General features: G+C 38.7%; 1 protein-coding gene across 1 annotated transcript; it reads right to left on the bottom strand.

The window, feature by feature from the left end:
- Positions 1 to 128: 128 nt before the first annotated feature.
- Positions 129 to 20,997, bottom strand: LOC110042265 (ATP-dependent RNA helicase DDX1-like). Its single transcript, XM_020747627.2, has 32 exons — positions 20,931 to 20,997; positions 19,888 to 19,939; positions 16,930 to 16,993; positions 16,309 to 16,338; positions 15,951 to 16,047; positions 15,279 to 15,326; positions 14,654 to 14,737; positions 14,123 to 14,206; positions 13,258 to 13,334; positions 12,879 to 12,951; positions 12,407 to 12,483; positions 12,207 to 12,260; positions 11,383 to 11,449; positions 10,998 to 11,071; positions 10,454 to 10,477; positions 10,287 to 10,339; positions 9,681 to 9,741; positions 9,099 to 9,170; positions 8,501 to 8,527; positions 7,790 to 7,879; positions 7,298 to 7,348; positions 6,574 to 6,648; positions 6,302 to 6,361; positions 5,427 to 5,478; positions 5,204 to 5,350; positions 4,775 to 4,866; positions 3,621 to 3,693; positions 3,402 to 3,474; positions 2,817 to 2,859; positions 2,251 to 2,346; positions 2,008 to 2,128; positions 129 to 891 (listed from the first exon to the last, which is right to left on the bottom strand). Exons 1-32 carry the CDS (start codon positions 20,947 to 20,949, stop codon positions 770 to 772), a joined length of 2,232 nt encoding a protein of 743 aa, XP_020603286.1. The 5' UTR covers positions 20,950 to 20,997; the 3' UTR covers positions 129 to 769.
- Positions 20,998 to 21,000: the final 3 nt, after the last annotated feature.

The following is a 21,000-nucleotide window of genomic DNA, read 5'->3' as shown; positions in this document are numbered from 1 at the left end:
GTAGATCCGCGCGTGTCGCAGTGATTCCCTTTCATATTGAGGAAAAATGTTCGGTTTGTTAAGACGGTAGTGTTGAGCGATTCAGCTATGTAAATAATGCTGATAATTTACATTTAATTAACACTGGCTTGCTATTGAGTGATTTTTAATGTTTCATATTTCCATATTTATAGTTCTTTTGAGCATATGACTCTACACTTTCCAGTGTGTGTCATCAGTTCCAACCAGTCCTATCAACGGCGATATAACCAGTCTGACTAGTTATTATCGACAGGTAAAATCTGATTACCAAGATCCAGCATCACGAAGCTATCTTACACAAAGCGTATAAGCCACATCAGTCTCGCTTTAAAACCATAATCCAAACTTGCGCAACACAACCAGTCCATTTAACAATGCTTATGACTCGTAGGGAAACTCCCAAATAAAAATGAGGAGGGAGGGAGAGAGGGAGTGAAATGGGACCCCAAATCGCACTTTGTGGGTGACTCGAATTTGTTTTCATCCAGTTTCTGACATTTTTTCCAACTTTAGTAACCTAAAGAAGCATCGAAATAACTCAACTAAAGAAAACTCCAGTCATTTTTACATGGGAGTCTGTCGTCCCCTGGAGCTTGTAACTATTCCATTTCCGTCGCTCTTCTGATGCAATCTATCTTGACCTTCCCAGATCTGATATGGACTGTCTTCTTCTGACGTTCAATCATCGGAATGCTCTGAAAGCTATTTACTGATAACCAATACACTGAAGACAAGTGATCATTGTATCCTAGTGCTTTATCCAGTCCCTGTGCTGTAAGCTAAGGAATGAAGTCTGGGCCTTGAATTCCATCTCTGCCAGCTCCCTGACCGAGGGTGCCAGTTCTGCTGTGTGCGTCTCAAATATTCTCCCTAAAACGAAAACAAATAAATAAGAAATAAATGACTCTAAAATCAAGAGAAAAGCAGGAATTGTGAATTTAATGGTGCAGAAAATGTGCGATTCTGAGAACTTGCATGACAACAATATTGCTAGAGCGCTGCGGTAATGACTTTCGAAAGGATAGTCACTTATCAGAATGAAGTGCAGTCCTCCATACAGCACTTCAGATCAAAGAATATCTTTGTCAACCAATCAGAACAAGAAAACATTGATACAGCCAAGGCAACCTTCATCAGCCAATCAGAGCAAAGACAACCTTCAGCCAATCAGAGTAAGGAAAACCTTCATACAGCCAATCAGAGCAAAGAAAAGCTTCAGACAGCCAATCAGCGCAAAGACAACCTTCATAAGCCAATCGTAGCGAAGAAAACCTTCATCAGCCAATCATAGCAAAGAAAACCTTCATAAAACCAATCAGAGCCAAAACAACCTTTATACAGCCAATCAGAGCAGAGCAAACATTCACAAAGCTAATCAGAGTGAAAAGAACCTTCATAAACCATTCAGAGCAAAGACACCTTTAAGCCAATCAGAGCAAAGCAAATGTTCATGCATTTAGTCAGAGAAAAGAAAACGTTCATCAGCCATTCCGGTGCAAAACTCTTATCCGTAATCCTGACTCACGAAATTCGCTTTCCTCGCTTCAAACGTGTCTCGCGTTCGCCTCAAGCCTACCTGGGGAAACCCTAAAAATCATAACTCCCGCAAGCTAAATTATAGGACAGAGAAGTTGAAACACCTTGGTAGCCCCGTTGCTCCTGCCACTTAACGTGAAAATCATAACCATTCACCACAACGTTAATCAGAGACAAGAGTGCCTCTGGTACGTATGTCTGGAACTCACCTTTCCGTCAGCAAAGGTCATTTTGTAATAGGCCATATTCGTATTCTCGGTATTGGACTGGAACTAGCTTGCAAGTGAGGCTAATGGGGGGAGTCTTTTCAAATGTAAATGACATTCATCTCTTTTTAATGATATTCCCCCGCGTGAGCCTCCATTGCAAGCTAGTTCCAGTCCAATACCGAGAATACGAATATGGCCAATTGTGAAGGTGACCACAAAATGAGTATCATACAACACTAACCTGCCCCTCTACGTTTCTCCCCATACGTCACTTTGCCGTCAAATTCGTTGTGTGGAATTTTCATGTTGGGTTGAATGGACGAGATTGTCTCTTTAAGATGTTCCTCCACGTCAGCTAAATACTACAGAAAAGAACGAAATGGAGAAAATATACATTAAATGAACCGCTTTGTGAAACGTGGCATCAAAACGTCTAACAACTTTGATAAGCTAAGTGAAAGCGTAGATATCATAATTTATTTACCTGTTTCTCGTCATACCAGATAGCACAGCCTCCCTGGTCCTTCAGCCGTGTGTTATAGCATCCTTTACCCCGACTGGAACACGTGTGGTACCATACCTACAGTTAAAGCACGCCAGCATTTAAATAACCGGGTTATCGCCTTCCTGACTATTACGGTATTGCTGAAAGGCAACACTTAATTGAAAAAATTGCACCAAAATGGAACCACACGTGGTACAACGAAACTGCAGTACAACCTCGCTTTCTAGAACTCTGTTGTCTTGCACTCCCCACTAACTCATATCACTTTCCCCTGGATGTACTTCTTCAATCACTTACTATCAACTATCTCGAACTCCTAAAAGAGGAAATTTACTACAGGCGCAAGTTAAAAAGAAACAAATTCGGCGTCAATGTAACATTGTTTAGCACAACTTTCGTATCCTCGCTTTTTTTTTTCCTTTTTAACTCTCCGTTCTTTAACCAAGCCTACGAAGTTACATAGTGAAACATTTTCTAGGTTGGGACCCAAAGAGCAAGGATTCGTTATACATAACACAGTTCGATGAACATGTAACGAACTGTACCTTTTCTTTAACGTCCGAAACGAGAGAAATTGCCAGGCCCATCCTAAAGGAAGAAGAACAACATACATTCTTTTTATCACAGTTCTGAGAATGTGGTAGCAGACAAGAACAATGTCTTCTAGTCCCCCAGTTGACGTTTAACGTTTCTCTCCCAACTTGATTGCTCGAAAATGTGTTGACATTGTAAGGAGAATTTAGAATTACATAACTATACCCGCCATTAACAAATATGGGGTTAAGGTAAGTGGTGTTTCCACCACAAATGCCTCGGTTACTACTTGTTCATGAAGGGCCAGAACTTTAGAGTCATAACCCGGCTGGGGGAAAACACTATTGATAGGATTGTGTCTATGACAATGAAAAATTAGCGCAAACACCCTCCCCTGCAATAATAGCTGCATTTTGCTTGTATCCTAAAAGTGGGTGATAGCAGGATGTGCGGTCTGACGCAGATTACAGGAATACACCTACGCTGCAGTTCAATATTACTATCATATTTACGCTAATGTGTATTATTTTATCTTTTCTGGTGTTCACAAGTGCTACTCGTTGAGATAAAAAGCTCAAACCTAGATTCACATTTACCTCTCTGCTCTTCCTACTCGTCCAATTCTGTGCACGTAGTTTTGTTTGTCGTCTGGAAATGTTACATTCACGACTGAAAAGGAAGCAAAAGCGTAAGTTTCTCGTTAGAAAGGAGGAGGGGAAGGGAGGGGAAGAAAAGCTAGGGAGGGAGGGAGGGGGGAGGGAGAAGTGGAAATGCTGAACTAAAAAGATAGACTGAGTGAAGACGTGTGTTCTCACCGTATGGTACACCCGTGATGTCGATGCCCCTGGCAGCGACGTCAGTACAGATAAGGAATCTCACTTCGCCTTCCTGAAAAAAGAAAAGAAAATGCGCCATGGTTTAATTAAATGTGGCCCATAGGGTCACTGATCATTTACAGTGTTGTGCGCGCTAGTGTCAAATGTCGAAAGCTGGTTTTCGCGCACGTTTCTCCACCCAGTTCAACCAAACCTATCAAATGATGATGATGACTGTTATATCCAGTGTTATACTACCTGAAGTAGGACTGCGCTTTTTTGTGTGTTGTATTACATGAAGTAGGACAGCTGAAATAAATCATTCCATGTGTTCCATGTATTCGTGGTACTTCTACTGTTAATCGGTCTTAACAGTGATAAACAGTGTTTACAAATTTAACTAAAATGAGATATCTTAAATTCAAACATCTTTAAACTAAGGTCATGACCTTGCTTGGTTTTCTATCTTTTTATTAACTCATTTTACAACAGACAATTAGAGTTGTCCCTTATCATGTAGCGGGATTAATCGTAATGCAAATGCAGATGTAATCTATAAACCAACAAAACACGGAAGGGCTTTCATGAGCTTGTTATAAAATACGTTTCTTCCAAATTGAAATAAAATTAAACAAGTAATATACAGCTTCAGCACTTAAATTTGTCCTTGCTAATCCAGGCAATTGAATACACCTTCTGACTTTTTGCTTTTAATTAATCCAAAACGCGGGCAATAGGAAATAACCGAATTAAATAAAACTAATTTCCTTTCAAGGTTTTGAATCAAGACTCAGAGGCAAAAGGTACCCCGAATGCTTAACTGTCTCAAGTGCTAGGTCTTAAGGGGATGGCCCAACCCTTTTCTCGATCAATGTAAGGCCAGAAGTGCCAATAGGAGCCCATGATCTGCTGCCAACACTGTGATTTCGTCGATGCAATTTCTAAATAAAAACTCACACCTCCTCAAGAAAATGAGGTGTAATAAAAAACACATTTTACAACGCCCCCAATCTCTCGCTCCTTTTGGAGTACATCAAGCCATACGACAACGCCAAACTGTTGACCAACTAAGTGCCGCCTTCCTTCTGTTCGAATAGCACGTATGTAAGTGTAATTTTAGCGCTAGCCTCTGTAGTGTAACTAGCTATTGTTACCTTAAACGCTTGCAAGTTTGCTTTTCTTTCCTGTGGGGATCGGTCACTATGGAGACACACACAAGAGTACTCATTGACCATAGCCTTTGGACCTGGTGAAGAAAAAATACACAATACACCTCTCAGTAACCAATATACAAATAATCACTTCTGGCCAATAACAATAAGGGTAAATAACCTGGTAAACCAATCATAAAGCGAAGCAAGAACAAACAAATGGTGCTGAGCGTGGGAAAACATTCACCCTGTGCAAAGCGCGGGAAAACATAAAACCTCAATGCAAAAGCGCGCACGTCAAGCTGGTCATGGTTTCGCTCATTGGTTGAAAAAAGACAACGTTCATTCTGATTGGTTTAAGACCCTTGACAGAGAACTCGACAAAAACAGAAAAACAGCAAGCACCACTGTTACTCAATGCATTGTCACTACCTCCGCCTAAGGAGACCAGGTATTGTTCCACATTATCACAATCCAGTTTCGTACGACAGAAGATTATTGCTTGGTCCATTTTATGTTCCTTGATGGCTGTCACCAAGTACTCAACCTTCAAAATCTTCACGGCCTCGGACAGAGATTCTGCACAATGAGAAAGTGCACGTTAATTATCGAGCTTATATTAAGTCTCATTCAAGATGTGTCAAATAACTCGTACCTGGAATTTGACCGCCAGATTTCATGTTGTCTTTTGCATGGATTCCATCAGTCTAAAGAAAAAAAAAACAGTGGTCAAATGTAAAAGAAAATAGCTGAATATAGGTATGGGTCACATGTTTGTCACAACAACTGAAAGGTGGTTCTATATGTGACCATTCAGAACTATCAAACTGAGCTTTCGTGTGGCGCTGCTTGTTATACTATGCAAGGTCGGTTTAAAATATCGTGAAACCTTAAGGGACAACATTTCAATGAAAGCGGTCGAGGAGTACATTCATGTGGGACTGTTCACTACAGTAAATAGTTTGAATCAAGGATAATCGGTAGTTCGCGTGATCATCCCTATGTATTGCGCTGTGCAGGGTTTTCCTACCTGACTGATATCCTAATGCGTGACCATTCAAATAAATACTGTCCAGCATGCACTTTCATCGGCCTCGTTCCCAGTCTCTATCCCCTTTCCTCTGCCTCGATAACGCGCAGGATTGTTCAAGTCCGTGACACCTTCTGTTTTAGTTCCGTCATTGTTAGGAAGGTTAGCCAGAGCACCGTCACCAGATTCATTCTCTTACCTTAACATAGCTGACACGCGAGCAGATTGCGGCTCGCACGATGGAAGCACCGAAACACGTGAAAAAGTAAAAGCCTGAGCGCGCATGTTATGAAGGGTAACCGTACAGCAAAAACCATTTCATATTATTCTCTTAAAAAACACTGCAGAAACAAAGATTTGATTCTGTTGAAGCTATAAAGCACTTAGTTAAGCAACAAGCAAGATTTGAAAACGTTTGGTGCTTGGTGCTAGGTGTAAAAACGTTGCACACAGGTTCTACGTTAGTGATTGAAGATAGAGGATTATGGTAAGTCACACACCTTAACTTTATTCTTTAGTTTCTGCCATGAGTTGTCCGCTCTGGGATCCACATGGCAAACCTATAAAGCACAGATATAATTACGACAAAGTATACCATCCTAGATAAAATTCCTAGCTGCTTTGGCTCCCTGCCAGGTTTGCTTCACCCCCGACTCATTCTCGCGGCTTCGCCTCTCTTGCGTGAGTCTGGCCGTACTCTTAATCTATTTGGCGACCGTGTTTTCAAAATGAAACTGGTGCAGTAATGAAAAAAATGTTATAAATTATTTACCACGTGGTGGACGGTTTCGGGAACAGCATCCTGTCCTTTGAGATCAACCCAGGTTGGAAAGTGCATGATTTTATCCTAAGAAAGAAATAACATTCCTGAGCCCAAGGCAAAATAAAGATTATGCCATCTGTACACTGTATATCATGTGTGTTCTTCTACACTTGCCTAAACGGAGACTCTAGTTTTCGTGAGGGAGGCTGTTTATTAACATAACATTCTTTGCACGATAAGCTAAAATCCTGACAACGTTCTGTATTGCCGGATGTACTCGTATACCCTGATTCATACATGTGGTTAATAGGAATCTTTAAGTAATTTTACTGTTCACCAAAGAACAGCCTTTAGAGGTCCAATTGTTAGTAAAAAAAAAATTATGCGTTTCCACACCTTTCACGGAAATGTTGGTTTTCACAATTTTAAGTAAAATTACAATAACATACGTTCAGCTCTTCTGCTCTTATTACAATGTAGGTATATGTAAAAGGTTGATTTGCAGATAAGATTTACAGCGGTGAGCATACTATCAAGGTTTTACATACACATATAATCTCTTTTTTCATTATTATTATTATTATTATTATTATTATTATTAAAAAAACACCTTTTTGATCTTAAAAGAAGACATGACCGTTTTCACAGTCAAACTGAAACTGAAACTGCTGTGTCTAAAAATATTTACTAGCTTCTACAATCAAGATCGTTTGAAAACACACAAATATCTTACAGCCAGCTTCTTGACTTCAAAAGAGTGAAGAGTCGCTGAACAAACAATCATCTGTGAAAGAAAAGGTGAAAGCAACGTTATCAAAATCACGTGCACTCGGTAATTAAGAAGCATTGATCTTCATACATGTGGATTCTTTAAAGGTAGCAGGTAATGTCTGCATTCCAACCTAGTGTCCCATCTGACTGGCACTTATCTCTAGCTTTGGTAGCATGACACAACCAGGAGTATTACTACTCCCCCCTGGAACCCGGGGATGCTAGTTCATCGCATGGTTACTACTAGGATTACATTTGCCGGTACCCATTTATACACCTGGGTGGAGAGAGGCACTGTGAGAGTAAAGAACACAATACAGTCACCCCAGCCAGGGCTTGAACCTGGAGTCCAACACACTAGCCATTACTTCTATGCATCTCCCACAGATGCCAGCAAAGTAATTATTAAAAGCAGTTTATTCAGACAAACTGTTGGTTTCCATTATATTTTTACCTGTAGTCGTTTGCCATCTGGGCTCATTTTTGGAATCTTGCTAAAGATTCTTGTAATCAGGTCATGGTTCCCTTGAGCTAGTAAACCATCCTGATAAAAGACGGAAAAGACAAGCAGTTAATTCAACTCTCTGTCAGACTACACAAGTTTTTTTGTCATAATTTAGTACTCAGGTATCCAATATTTCCACCACCTTTTGGAACACAAAAGTGGCAGTTTGGATGGTGACCATATCACTGACAACCTCACTGGGAATGAGGTTGTATCATTTGTAGTAGAGATAATCTAAAAATGTTCTTATAATACATACAGAGTGAAGGAATACAATAGAGCATTTTCATGGTGGCCATATTGCTAATTCCAAACAATTTTTTTCGTCATAAACCAACATGGTCCCAATGATGTCATGCGGAAACACTCTATAGCAAACAAGTGAGAAAAGGAACCAAGCTGATGATTCCATATCCATATCTTTTCTACCTTGGCTATCGCAGCTTCTCCACTCGTGCTGCAGCATACAAGAGCCTGCTCGCAGGCTATTACTTTTCCCCTTGCAGAATCTGGTCGGCGTGCAATGTCAGAAATTAAATTTTCTACCAGCTCAACCATGGGACCTTAAGGTGTACATTTTATTTTTAACACATTTTATAATAATGATTATAAAACATGATCTACAGCTAGTGTTGCCATTGGCTAACAATGCAAACATACCGCTTCATCCAGAATGAAGAAGCGAACCTGAAAGGAAATTGTATATTACCAGAAATGGTTTAATAAAATTTAGCATATAAACAATTGATTGTTCACTTCTCATGTGTATAACAGATGAATGGGCAGATCCAAGAAATTCAGAAACAGGGTGCTGTGGCAGTTGGCATGGCAGCTGCAAGGGGGAGCAGGGGGGATGTTTCCCTCAGAAAATATTTACCGTCTTTAAAAAAACTAGATTTTCTGAAATTTGTTTTGGTGTACTCTAGAAGCACTTGCGACAAATTTTAAATTTCCCAAACAAATGACAGAGGTGCAAGGCCCTCAGTGCCCCTTGCCCCACTTAGTCTGCCTTGGATGTTTGCATGGGCTTTGGTACAAAGCATGGTATTTTTTTAATTCATGAATATTTCATTTTACACTGCCAACATTTTTACTAGAGTGCTGGTGAGGTTAGATGACTGTCAATCAGATGGTTAACAAACGATTCAGTTATGCGCATCTAGTCCCTTGTAACACCTCAACTTTACTCAAGTTATCTACCAAAATGGCCAGTTTCCTAAAATATTTCGCTCTTGTATAATGAGCTGGCCATACATACTTGAGAGAGGCTGATTTTATCAGTAGAGATAAAATCATCAAGTTTTCCAGGTGTGCCAGTCACAATATCCACCTACAGAAATAATGAAAAGCCACAGACAATGATTAGAAAACAAGCAAACCTGTTATCATCAGTTTATAATGTTCATGGGCACAGTACCAGTCAAAGGTAAGTCTTGACTACGTCTTGACTTGAAACTTGATACTCGATCCTCAATGTTTTCAAAAACAGAGAATCAAGATTCGGGGCTTGAGTTTCAAGTTTCAAGTTTTGAGTTTAAAGACACTCAAAGAGTTTTTTTGAGGAAACAATTTATGTCTTGAATACCTAAGGTACAAAGACACCAAAGAACTGATAATAAACTGAAAATTAACAATCTGAGGAGGATTAAGATAGATTATGAGTGATAAACTTGAAAAAAATGGCTGTATTCTTAAGACATGTGTAACAAATCTCCTTTAAATTGCCTGCAGCACTTAACTTCAATTATTTAACAGTTTAAAGAGTTTTTCAGCAACTGAACTCACTTTCACATTGAAACAATTTCAATGTTATTGTTAGTTTGTAAAATGTGACACTCACCCCATCATTAAGCATCTGAATTTGGGTCTTCACATGCTCTCCACCAATCAAAAGGACTTCTCTAAAATGCCAAGAAAATGTTTATTTTTAACTACCTATTAACTGAGAGTGAGATCTTTACAGTGAAAATCTGTATTGTCCAAGCAATAGCCAGGTCAATAGGGCAAGCCAAGGTTTGAGATTTTCCCGTAGAGACCGAATGTTCGAGGTTGACAAGTTGTTTGTTATATGGCTTTTTGCTTTAGTTTTGCAGGCCTGTAATCAGCCTGTAGGCATTATGGGAGAATAATGCCCCAGAATTAGCCAATACGAGTGTGCATTATATCAGTTGCAAGCCATATAATAAAGTTTAAATATAAACTTAGGCTCACAATGCACACAAAATTCAAAAGAGAGTGCGCATGAGGTGACCTGTAGTTTCACCTATAATTAGTAAAGCAATTTAAATTAAATGGGGTTTTCGTAGATGATAATTGTTTGCCCTTTCATCAAATTGGTCAGATGGGAACTTCAATCAGTACAATATAGCTCCCTTCCCACCAGACAGTGTTTTTGCAACAACACAACTACATAGCATCAAAATGAATGAGAACTAAAGTAGCTTACTTGACTTGTGGGTTTGGTAAATACTTCTTGAACTTTGAGATCTGATTGTGGGTCTAGGCATTCAACACAAAATTACTTGCATCAAGGCGGTGGTAACAACGTCAATGGACAATTGAAAAATAGTAAGCAAAAATAATTTAACAACAGTTTCATTCAATCCTACATACCTGTTGGGCTAATTCTCTAGAAGGCTAAGAAAAAGAAAAGAAAAAATAAAGAAACAAAGAAGTCGCAGTGACGAATAACAGTTCTCATGAGAAATGCGAACAATACAATCATGATGTATCAATGTTAATTGTTTTATCCTTTTTCCATTGTACCTTGTCAGAGCAGGATTCACAGGTTCAATGCTTCAATTTAAAGCTCCTTAATATTCTATTTTCATTAAAGCTCAGTTCAGAGGTTAACCATAGGAATTAGGTTATTTGCACCACAGGCATACAATTTTTGCAAAGGAGTAACACTATGAAGCCCAATGTGAACAGAGCAAAGTAACTGTGGAATCCAGTGCAGTATCTAATTGATGACAATCTTGAAATGAAAGGAATGGGACATAGAAGGGAAACTTGCACATGTTCTAGGTTACGGACTGAACTGTCAATGTTTGTATTGAGGGATTAATAGTGATGCATTATAATCTACCAAATGTATTGCTTAAATGTACGATGGTGATTGAACATCTTTGTTATACATTGCAGTGGTCACACGCACCTCCATAATAATTGCTGATGGACTACATCTGTTATTAAACTTGCCAGATTTGGGCTGGGCCACCGCTGATGCCCCTAGGCAATTTTCAACAGAGACAGAAATTAATTGAAAAAAGCATACCAGAGCCAAATTGCAAGGAAAGAAACAATGGATTGCTTCCTTCTGTTGACACATCTTTGCTCAATGACAAAACTAATTCTAACACTGTATGCGAGATAAGTGGGAAGTGCAAGTGATCTTCAGCACCTCAGTAGATGGGTGTCTCACCCGTGTGTGGAAGGTAATAGGCTTTAACCCTGGTTGGGAGAACTTGAAATTTCTTTCTAAGAAGCTTGAAACCTTCCTGACTTTGTCACTAACTGATTAAAGTAGCGTAACGACTTACCTCCTTTGATATTTGAGACAGCCACTGCATTAGGTGGGGCTTTGGACAGTCCTTTATATCCACCAGGCTTCAAATTTATGTCAGAATAAGGCATAATATAGGAGATAATAAATTTCTTATTTGCAAGTTGGGATATGGAATTTAACTTTGATATACATGTATTGCTGAGATTAAATTCTGACCTAATAGTTATTTGCATAAATAAATAAGATAAAATAATAAATAAAATTATATATAAAAAATAAATCTGTCCATTACCTGTCAATTGTTAACAGAAATAATATTTTTCACATGAACTCAACAGGATACTCATTACAAAACAAAGTGAATGTCAAAGACTTCGGGATTCCTCTTCGGGAGTATGATAGGAAGCTGTCTGTCTTGAAATGTGTGTATAATTTATAGTCAGCTGCTATAATAATTTCTCCTGGCAGTGCCTGGTGGCAGCAGGCTCTAAAACTGGTTTGGGAGGAGGTTGGCATTGGTTATAGCAATCAACTGGGATTTTTGCTAGCAGATGACATTTTTGTTAATACTCAACATAAAGTGAACACACTCAATAACTAAGTAACCAAACCACCTGGGGCCTTTTGTGCAATAACACAACTGAACTGTTTCATCAAGCTTCTTGAACATTATTTAAATATAAACAAGAACTCGCTTTGGGGCATGTACATGTGCTAGCTGACAAGAGTATTGCACTGATGAGGTTATATATGGCATACAGTTATATACATGGGCTTGGCTTGGCACTTCTGTTATATGTACATGTACTTAATCTCAATTCACAGGTTTATCACTTGCAGCACTACATCCACTCTTACCTTAGGTGGGTACTTGAATGGAGAATCACCAAAATTAAACAACAGCTCAGCATTCTACACAAAAGAAAAGGTTCATAATATATACTGTACTGACGGTGTATTTTTTTAGGAAGGATAAATGACTGCAGCTGATAAACAAGATGGCAAGATGAAATCAAAATATTTCTATGCAAAAAATTATTACCAGCAGATATTTTTACCTTTAACACAACTGCAGCAAAAAATGTGCTTCCCTGAAGGTTTGTATGAATGTCAAATGCCTTGCCAAAATCTACTCCTGCAGTAGTGATTAATTGTAAAACAAAAATAGTGGGACAAAATTAAATCTGGAAATTGGACTTCATTTTGGAGACAAAACAAGAAGAGAATATGTTTTGTATAATTCGCCAGTTAACAATAATTACTTCAGATATCACTCAGTAGTCACTATCTCATTGGTGTAAAGATCTCAGGTACAGTACATGTAGTGTCTGACTGAAACACTAATAGTGTGATTGCAAAACTAGGACTTGATCTTACAAAAAATAGGAGAATAGCTATGATATGGAGTTGCAATTAAATGGGTTAGACACATAGTTACAAACTGTTCCATTCCCAACATCATTCTGCATAAAAAATAACAGGGTAAAATATAGATTTGGGGAAAAAAAGAGGTTCATTATGATCACTAACCATTTTTGCTAAATTTGATTGAGCCATTATCCAGGTCGATGAAGCATCCAATAATGTCATTGATTCCAAATGGCTGTAGAAGCAAGATAATCAAATGTCCAAGGCATCAGTATCACAATTTATAACAACTTGATGGTAACTATTAACATAAAGAAATAACAATGATTTGGACAGTTTTATTTTAAAGAAAAATTGTATAGTTCTCAATCTTATGCAAAGCAATGGCCACACGAAATAAGTTCACTTAAAGCACTGCATGCCAGCATTTTTCATGGCCACCAATTAAGCAATCAATGAGTAAAAAACTAATCAATCGATAGATCAGTCTGTCTGTCCGTCCATCTGTCAGTCTGAGTCAATCAGTCAATCAGATAAGTACCTCTCCATAGGAGTCAAACTGTCTTCCAAATGACTTCTTCCCAGTTCCACCAAATCCATAACCCTGTTTATCAGTTCCTGGAAGTAAAGAAAGTGAGTGTACAATCTTACATTCTTCACTTTTGAGGGGATCAAGGCACTGATAATCAACTTTCAGGAAACACACAGAAACACAACTACATGTAAGGGTATAAATATCCTGGAACCTGTGTCTTTCAGGCAGAAAAATGTCATGAAAAATGGCTTTTGCATCCCATGGCACAATTGTGACTGATGATCGGTATAATGATGACGACGATGATGGAGATGACAATGACAATGATGATGATGATATTGTTGCTGCTGCTACTGCTGATGATGATGATGGTGATGAGGATGATAATGACGACGACGACAACGACGACGATGATGATGATGATGTTGCTGATGATGGTGACTTCTAACCTTCCAAACCATCTACCAGGCCTATGGCCTACAAACACCTTTTGCTAAACACAAGAATTCATCCTTCAGTTGGGTTTTAGGATGTTATAATGTACATTCTTAAAGACTTTTAATTGTAGAAATTAGATTGAGCAGTTCACATAGGCTCTTGTGTGTATGGAAAGTAATTATTCCATGATATCCAAATTCTTATCAAATAGCATCTAGCCTAGGAGATTCAACAGACCTTATTTTCAAGTTGAAGAACTAAAGAATGTTAATTTTTTATACTTTGACCCCTTCCCTGTCTCTACTGGAAGTTTGGGTTGAGCGTCATACTTTCCTTCAATCATTCAAGGTACTCAAGACCCCTTCCCTCAACCCTCTACAGTGGGGGTTGGATATTTTCTGGAACTGTACATTGTTATTAATTACCAACTGACCAAGATCTAGTGCTGCCAGCTCTGTGGACCATCCAACACGACAAAGACCTTCATCTGTTACTGAAGCTTCATAATAGTACTTTCCTAACAAAGATGACACAATATTAATTTTCTAGCAGACTTTTTCTTATTTACAATGCTCCAACTACACAAAATAAATTAATTCCTTTTATTCGCCTTACTAATAATTTGAACTAGAGGTACAGAAAGCTTATTGTAACAAGTACTGATAAAATTGTATTCACTCTCTGTTTCTTTTGAAAACTGAAACTTCTTAACGGATTAAAAGTTTACAGAGGTTTCCTTAAGGGCCGGGTAGCGGGCAAATTGACCGGCTGTGAGGACAATTTTGCCGGGCTGGTTTGACCATCTAGTGGAATTTTTTTCTTACAAAGAAGTTCAGTTTTAATAGTTTTGCCAACTTGTGAAAACCAGTTACCCTCCTGGTGAAAACATTTATGAAACCCCTAAGTTTATTTATGGAGTCCTGTTTTCTTTCATAACCAGAAGTGATGAACAATGTTTACATACCCTGTTTTACACCCAGAGTAGAGCGGCATCCTTGCCACTTATAATGATCGCGACTCTGGCACAGATAACCTTTTTCATCAATGGCTACGAATCATAAAAAATGAATTGGAATGAAAAACTACTTCCTACTACTGCAAGTCAAGAAAAACTATTTTTGCCACATACAGAATACATAACATAAACCAAGTATTTTGTTAGTATAAGAATTTTATATGTTAGGATCATTAGTTGTATTTCCACAGTGTCTTTACAATGCGAGTAGAGGCACGGTGGCCTCACAGTTAGTGCTCTCTCCTCCAGATTGAGCAGTCAAGGTTCAAGCCCTGGTGCTGTGCTGTGTTCTTGGGCAGGACACTTAGCTCTCACAGAGCCCCTCTCCACCCAGGCGTATAAATGGGTACTAGCAAATCTAATGCTGGGGGTAACCATGCAATGGATGAGGATCCCATTCAGAAGGGAGTAGGAATAACTGTACTCATAGTCGCTTCATGCTACGGAGATCAGTATTGGCCTGATGGGACACTTGGCTCGTAAGTGAACTTTTTTTCTACAATGTCCACAATGAGTAAGATGACAAAGTTAGTTCAAGCCTGGGAGAAATTCACAAGTTTTGTCCACTACTCACCAAAATCCAGATCTCTATCAAATATGTTCAATATAAATGTGTTAGGCGCTATCAAAGGAAAGAAAAAAGAAATACATCACTTATTTTTAATTAATATTGAATTCTTTAGGTGAAATAAAAACTGCTACTAATTGAGTAAATGAAGTGCACGTTTTAAGTATGGTTCCATAGTCATTTGACAGGAAATGACTGACAAAGAAATACTCATGAGAAATTGAGTGGAACAAGGGAAACCTTTATTACATTTATATAATTAGTAGACTTGATACTGAAATGACTGTCATGCACTTTTGAATGGTTTCTTTCTCCCAATGTCAGATATCTCACCCACTAGGAGAAAACATGTAAATTAAAATATTTATGGCTGAAAATTTATCTGACAGTTCATACTTAAAGACAAGTGATTTAAGGGTAATGTCCCTACCACAAGTACCTAGATATCAAATCCAGTATTGAGTTTTTAATGGCATTGTATGTTTTGCTACATAATATTATTGTATCACTTCTTTTATAAAAAAATTGATTTAGGTAACTAGTTGAGAAATTTGTTCACTATCAATTGCTAATTGGGCAGTGATGGAAAAAGCAAATTACACAATTTATTAAGTAACGTAAAGGGTCATTATTATTGTTATCATTATTGTTGTTATTGTTGTTGGTATTATCAATTACCAACTGACGCAGCAACTGCAGGACGAGAACTCTTACGGCCACTTATGGCTTCCCTTACTGTCTCATGTACAATCTGAATCACTGGCAAAGAAAATGCCTGAAACAGAATCACAAACACGAGATCACTACTTCAAAACTTCAATATACTCATCTTTATTATTTACCAATAGTACATACATCAGTTCTTGTTTTAGTAATACTTATACCCATGGGATAGCAGCGGTAATGGTAAACAAACTTTAAAATATCTGAGAATTTTGAGGATTATTCTCAGTTAACAAACTGTGTGAGTCCTTTAATTTTATGAGTTCATTGCATGTAACACCAAAATTTATGGTAAAACAATCAAACTCCATACCCCAGTCTTTCCACTTCCAGTCTCAGCTGCCTTGGACGAAAGTAGACCACATAAAAATTAGAACACCAGCTAAACATATCAAGCAAAATAAACTGAATATATAAATTTCAAATGGTTAGATAGGAGTAATTTAAGAACAAAATTTTCTTGCTTGTGATGGAAATGGTCCTACACATGCTCTCTTTTAGACAAGTAAACTGCCATGGGTTGCCTCTTGATATGTTTTCAGGTTACTCCAATAATTTTTGGAGACCTGTTTGTAATCTGCTGACATCAGTCAAGGCCAGTGTGCTGCACCTGATACTGGAGTCTCAATGGAAGTGTCATTGAATGTTTGAGCACAGTCAGAGTTACTGTGTTTTGTTGTTGGGTGAGGCAGTTCTCGTGAGGCCTTGCTCCTATTAGAAAAAGACACTGCAAGAGAAGACTGTGTTTCAAGTTTCAACTTCCTCCTAACCTCAAGGACATTGCAGTAAGCCAAAATATAGCTACATGTGTACACAGCACTGTACTTGCACAAAAATCCAAGGGAACTAAGAATACCTAATTTAAATTGAAGTCAAATCAGTGAACAAAAATGAAAGATATTAATTTCACATAATTTTTTTCTAGAATTCTTACCATAAGCACATCTCCACCCCCCAAGATCAGTGGAATGGCTTCTGCTTGTACATCTGTTGGAAGACTAAAAAGAGGAAAACACTTTCAATTTATCATAACATAAACATTTTAGCCATCAAAAGCAAGCACAAGCCTATATCTGAACTTATTAACCACTAGTAGTGTTTAATTCTGAGGACTTAGGGATCATTCATTTTTTATAAGGTAGGGGGGGCTGGTGGGATTTGGGGGGGGGGGCATGCAAAAAAAAATGGCTTTCGAGGGGGGGCCATCCCAAAAAAATAAGGGAAAAAGGGGGGGTCACGTGAAATATTTTAGAAAAACTTTAAAATGGCATAATGTTTGAATATCAAAAAAATTGCTATAGAATAAACATAGAAGGCAGGATGCAAATTTATTACAAACTTTCCTTCTGCTTTAAAAAAACGTTTGGCGACAAAAAGCATTTGTAGCTACTGAAAAGAAGTATTTAACACTGTTATTTTCGAATGCAACTTTCTCTGGCACTCATCTTTATCTTCGCTGTCGTCGAGTTCTGCGTCGCCGCTTGTGCTGCTATGGGAGTCTCTTTCACCAATGCTGCAAGAAGCAGCAATGCTTTCCGTCAGAGTGTACTCTTCAGGGTACATGAAGGTGTAAACATAATCTCTGACTTCCTGCTCAAGGTTTGTGGTGATTCTGCTGCTTGCAGCATTGGTGAAATAATTCCCTTCCAAGAGCTGTGCGATGTATGGCCCATCTCTTCTAAATAACGACGTGGCAACATCCTCAACTTTAATACACTCTTCCGGGATGGCTGTTCTAGGAGGGTACACAAGGCATTGTGGAAGATCATTTCCTTGCGGGTTTCCAACACAGATTCCATAAACTTGTTGGACATTGTTTTCAGTCCGCTTCCTCTTTCTTTCATTTGACTTTCTGCGGCTTTCTTTTTACCTTCTCCTTTTGTTGATGTGCTGTTTGAGTATGCCCTTGAATATGCTGTTATAATTGCTCTTCTTATTTTCTAGTGCTTCCATGTCCTGCGTGACCTTCGTCAACTTAGCTTCTCTACATTTGATCTGTTTTACATTAAAACTGTGAGCAAATTTTTGCCCTGCTTTAAAGCAAGCCCATTTGGACTGAAAGAGTGTGGAATCTTGTTCCTTTACATCTTTCATCTTTAGCTTTTTGTTTTACCTGCACAGGGCAACATTTATAAATGCCTATCACTAGAGTAGAGGTAAAAACCTTCCAAATAAAGACATCTGTAAATTAAATGTAAGAATGTGTTTCACACAACACATCAACAGATTTCCAGTTTTTTCACAACACTTCATACTTGGTTCAGTATCACAATGCAGGAGGAAGGAAAGACTCTGTTCCAGGCTACTGTTACTTCCGTAACATTGAGAAGTTTATGAATGAGCATTATGAGGAGAGGGAGAACTACAGGGAGTTTCTAAAGTTGTCCTGTCAAGAAAAGGAAGGAGAAATTTGTTCTTTTTGTTGTGAATGGACTGGACCACCCATAGAAAGATACCCTAAACCAGTTCCTGACCATTCCTGCCTACCGGAATACCACTACCTCTCCTACCAGAAGAGCCCAAAAGAAGGGCGTGATCCAGATGACTGGCAGCCAAGGGTCCAAGCGAAGAAAGAGCATGGAAGTGGCAGGCTGGTTTTATCTGAACCAGAGAGCGTTGCTCTATTTGCAGATAAGTTTATTGTCAAATCAAAGTTTGTGGTGGATTATCTTCAGCATCTTGAAGCGCTGGAATTTAAAAGGAAAAAGAGAACAGAAGAAAAGGCAAAGTTAAGTAGGGACGCAAAAGATAAATCATATGAGGATTATCCTTGGACTGAGTTGTGCGAAGATCTAACCAAGCTTAAAAAGCTATGTGTTCCAGAACTAAACAGGTACTTGAACCACCACGGGCTGAAGCAGCATTTGAAAAGCAGCAAGAGTGAGAAAGTAAAGGCAATTGTAAGACATTCATGCTTGCAGCAGAAGAGCCCTTCAGAGCTGGCCAACCAACACTGAGGAATGCCAGGACATTGACACAAAATGACAACAGGGCAAGTGCTGACAGTAGTGAAACGGATGAAAGTGACAATGATGAGTATGACAGTGATACCATTGACTCTGGGGGAGAAGATGACTCAAGTGACGTCATTCTTGCATTCATCAATTCAGATGAGGAAGATGCCAATGAGAGGCCAAATGCCACACGCTCAGAGCGAGCCATAACTAGGAGAGCCGAAATTGACTTCTCTTTCTTTTGATTTGTTTTTTAAGCAACAGCTCTCTGTAGGATAGGGATTGTAAATATTGTCTTCATAGTGAGCACAATAACGTGAAGTAGGGGGATAATAGACAAATTTTAAAAAAGTTGAAATCTAAATAGTTTGTTCAATTTGGGGGGGGGGGGTCATCCCAAAAAATGATCGCTATAAGGGGGGGGGGGCATGTGAAAAAATTGGTAAGCTGAGGGGGGGTCATGCGATTTTTAAATGGTACTTCCCAAATCCCACCAGCACCCCCTCCCTCATAAAAAATGAACGGTCCCTTATGCGACCCCTAGTCACAAAAGAGATAGATAACAGCTAACACATTAGTGTTTAATTCCTTGCTATGAAAATACTTCAAGGATCTTCAAAGATTTTTTGCAGGGATGTCTAATGGTCTTAGTTTCACACACAACTTTCATAAAGGTATATTGTAAAAAAAAAATTATAAATAAAACCAAGGAGAACCTTGATATGAAGGTTTATTATGATGCAGTTTATAATTGAAGGCTTTCGTGCAAAAAGGGCGTATATAGCATTTTGGGCCGATTTTTATTTTTTGCAGGATCAAACTAATTTTTGACAGACTGACTTGTTTTGACATGAAAAGCATCGTTGCATAATTGTTTTTGTTGATTTGCATTTCACTTTTGAGAAATAACATATTCTAACATCTTTCTGGATACTTACAGCCATCCCATTTCCTCAACCCCCTTGCACATTTCTGGTAGAAGGCCAAACTCTTAAAATGAAAACAGAGACAAAAAAAGTAAATCATCTACCATCTAAGGGCCACGTTTGTCTGATAGTCTATTACGCGCTGTGTAGGCATTGTTGCAGTTAAGAGAGAGGTACCTTCCTAAGTACCTTCCATAACTGCATGTCAAGTTTACATGAAGAGCAGTGTTGCATATTTATGACTCTAAAAATTACATGACTACATAGGGGCGGATCCAGGATTTTTCTCAGGAGGGGGTGTACCACTAAGGAATTGCGTAACTGATTGGTGAGGTAAACAAATTTTAAAAGCCAGTACGAAGAAGAAGGCTTCATCTCAGGGGAGGGGGGAGGTGGTGTGTGCACCCCCTGCATCCTCCCCTAGATCCGCCCCTGCTACAATAAATAAATTACATATAAAAATTATGTTACTGTTTGAGCTGAGGCCGATTTGCTACAGCTTGACACCCTCACCCCTCTAAACCTCCCCTCCCCCACCATACCTACATGCATATTTATCCTCTGGGCCAACCAAACACAAGAAAATCTTATTTTCACTGGAAGAAGTAAGGGAAGTGTATGAGACTGAAACTGCTTTGTTTCACAGGATCCTGGAGGGGATTAAGCTTATAGACTGTACCCTTCATTAAATTTAATAGGGCTCAGCAGTATGGGACGTCCAAGCAAAGAATTTTACACAATAACCATCCCTTTCCAAAATAATTCAGCAAGCTAGTGGCACACGACGATATAGTAAGCCGAATCACTTTCGAAGCTTTGTTGAAAATTTCCAACCATGGGCAAGCGGAACCCAATAGGGATTTTCTTGTTTTTAATAAGCTAAAGCTTACACGTGCTCCAAAAACAGTAAGAAACGGCATCAAAAGTCCTGGAATACTAGCTTCAAACGAAGTCACAATGGTTTTCGGAAGAACAGCTTTAAGTTTTTTTGGTCTAAAAGCCATGAGCAAACTGAGGAACAGAATTGTTACTGAAAATTTCTTTGATTTACTTACCTGAAAAGTGGCCCGCCATTTTGATTCGAGCAACGATACACGAGTGAAACTGGAAATAGTAGTGCCAGTC

This window comes from Orbicella faveolata, unplaced genomic scaffold (genome assembly GCF_042242905.1).
Source record: "Orbicella faveolata isolate gen_17 unplaced genomic scaffold, um_ofav_v1 contig_3, whole genome shotgun sequence".
NCBI lineage: Eukaryota > Metazoa > Cnidaria > Anthozoa > Scleractinia > Merulinidae > Orbicella > Orbicella faveolata.
Note: the sequence above shows the minus strand (reverse complement) of the source record. Positions and strands in the feature narration are given on the sequence as shown.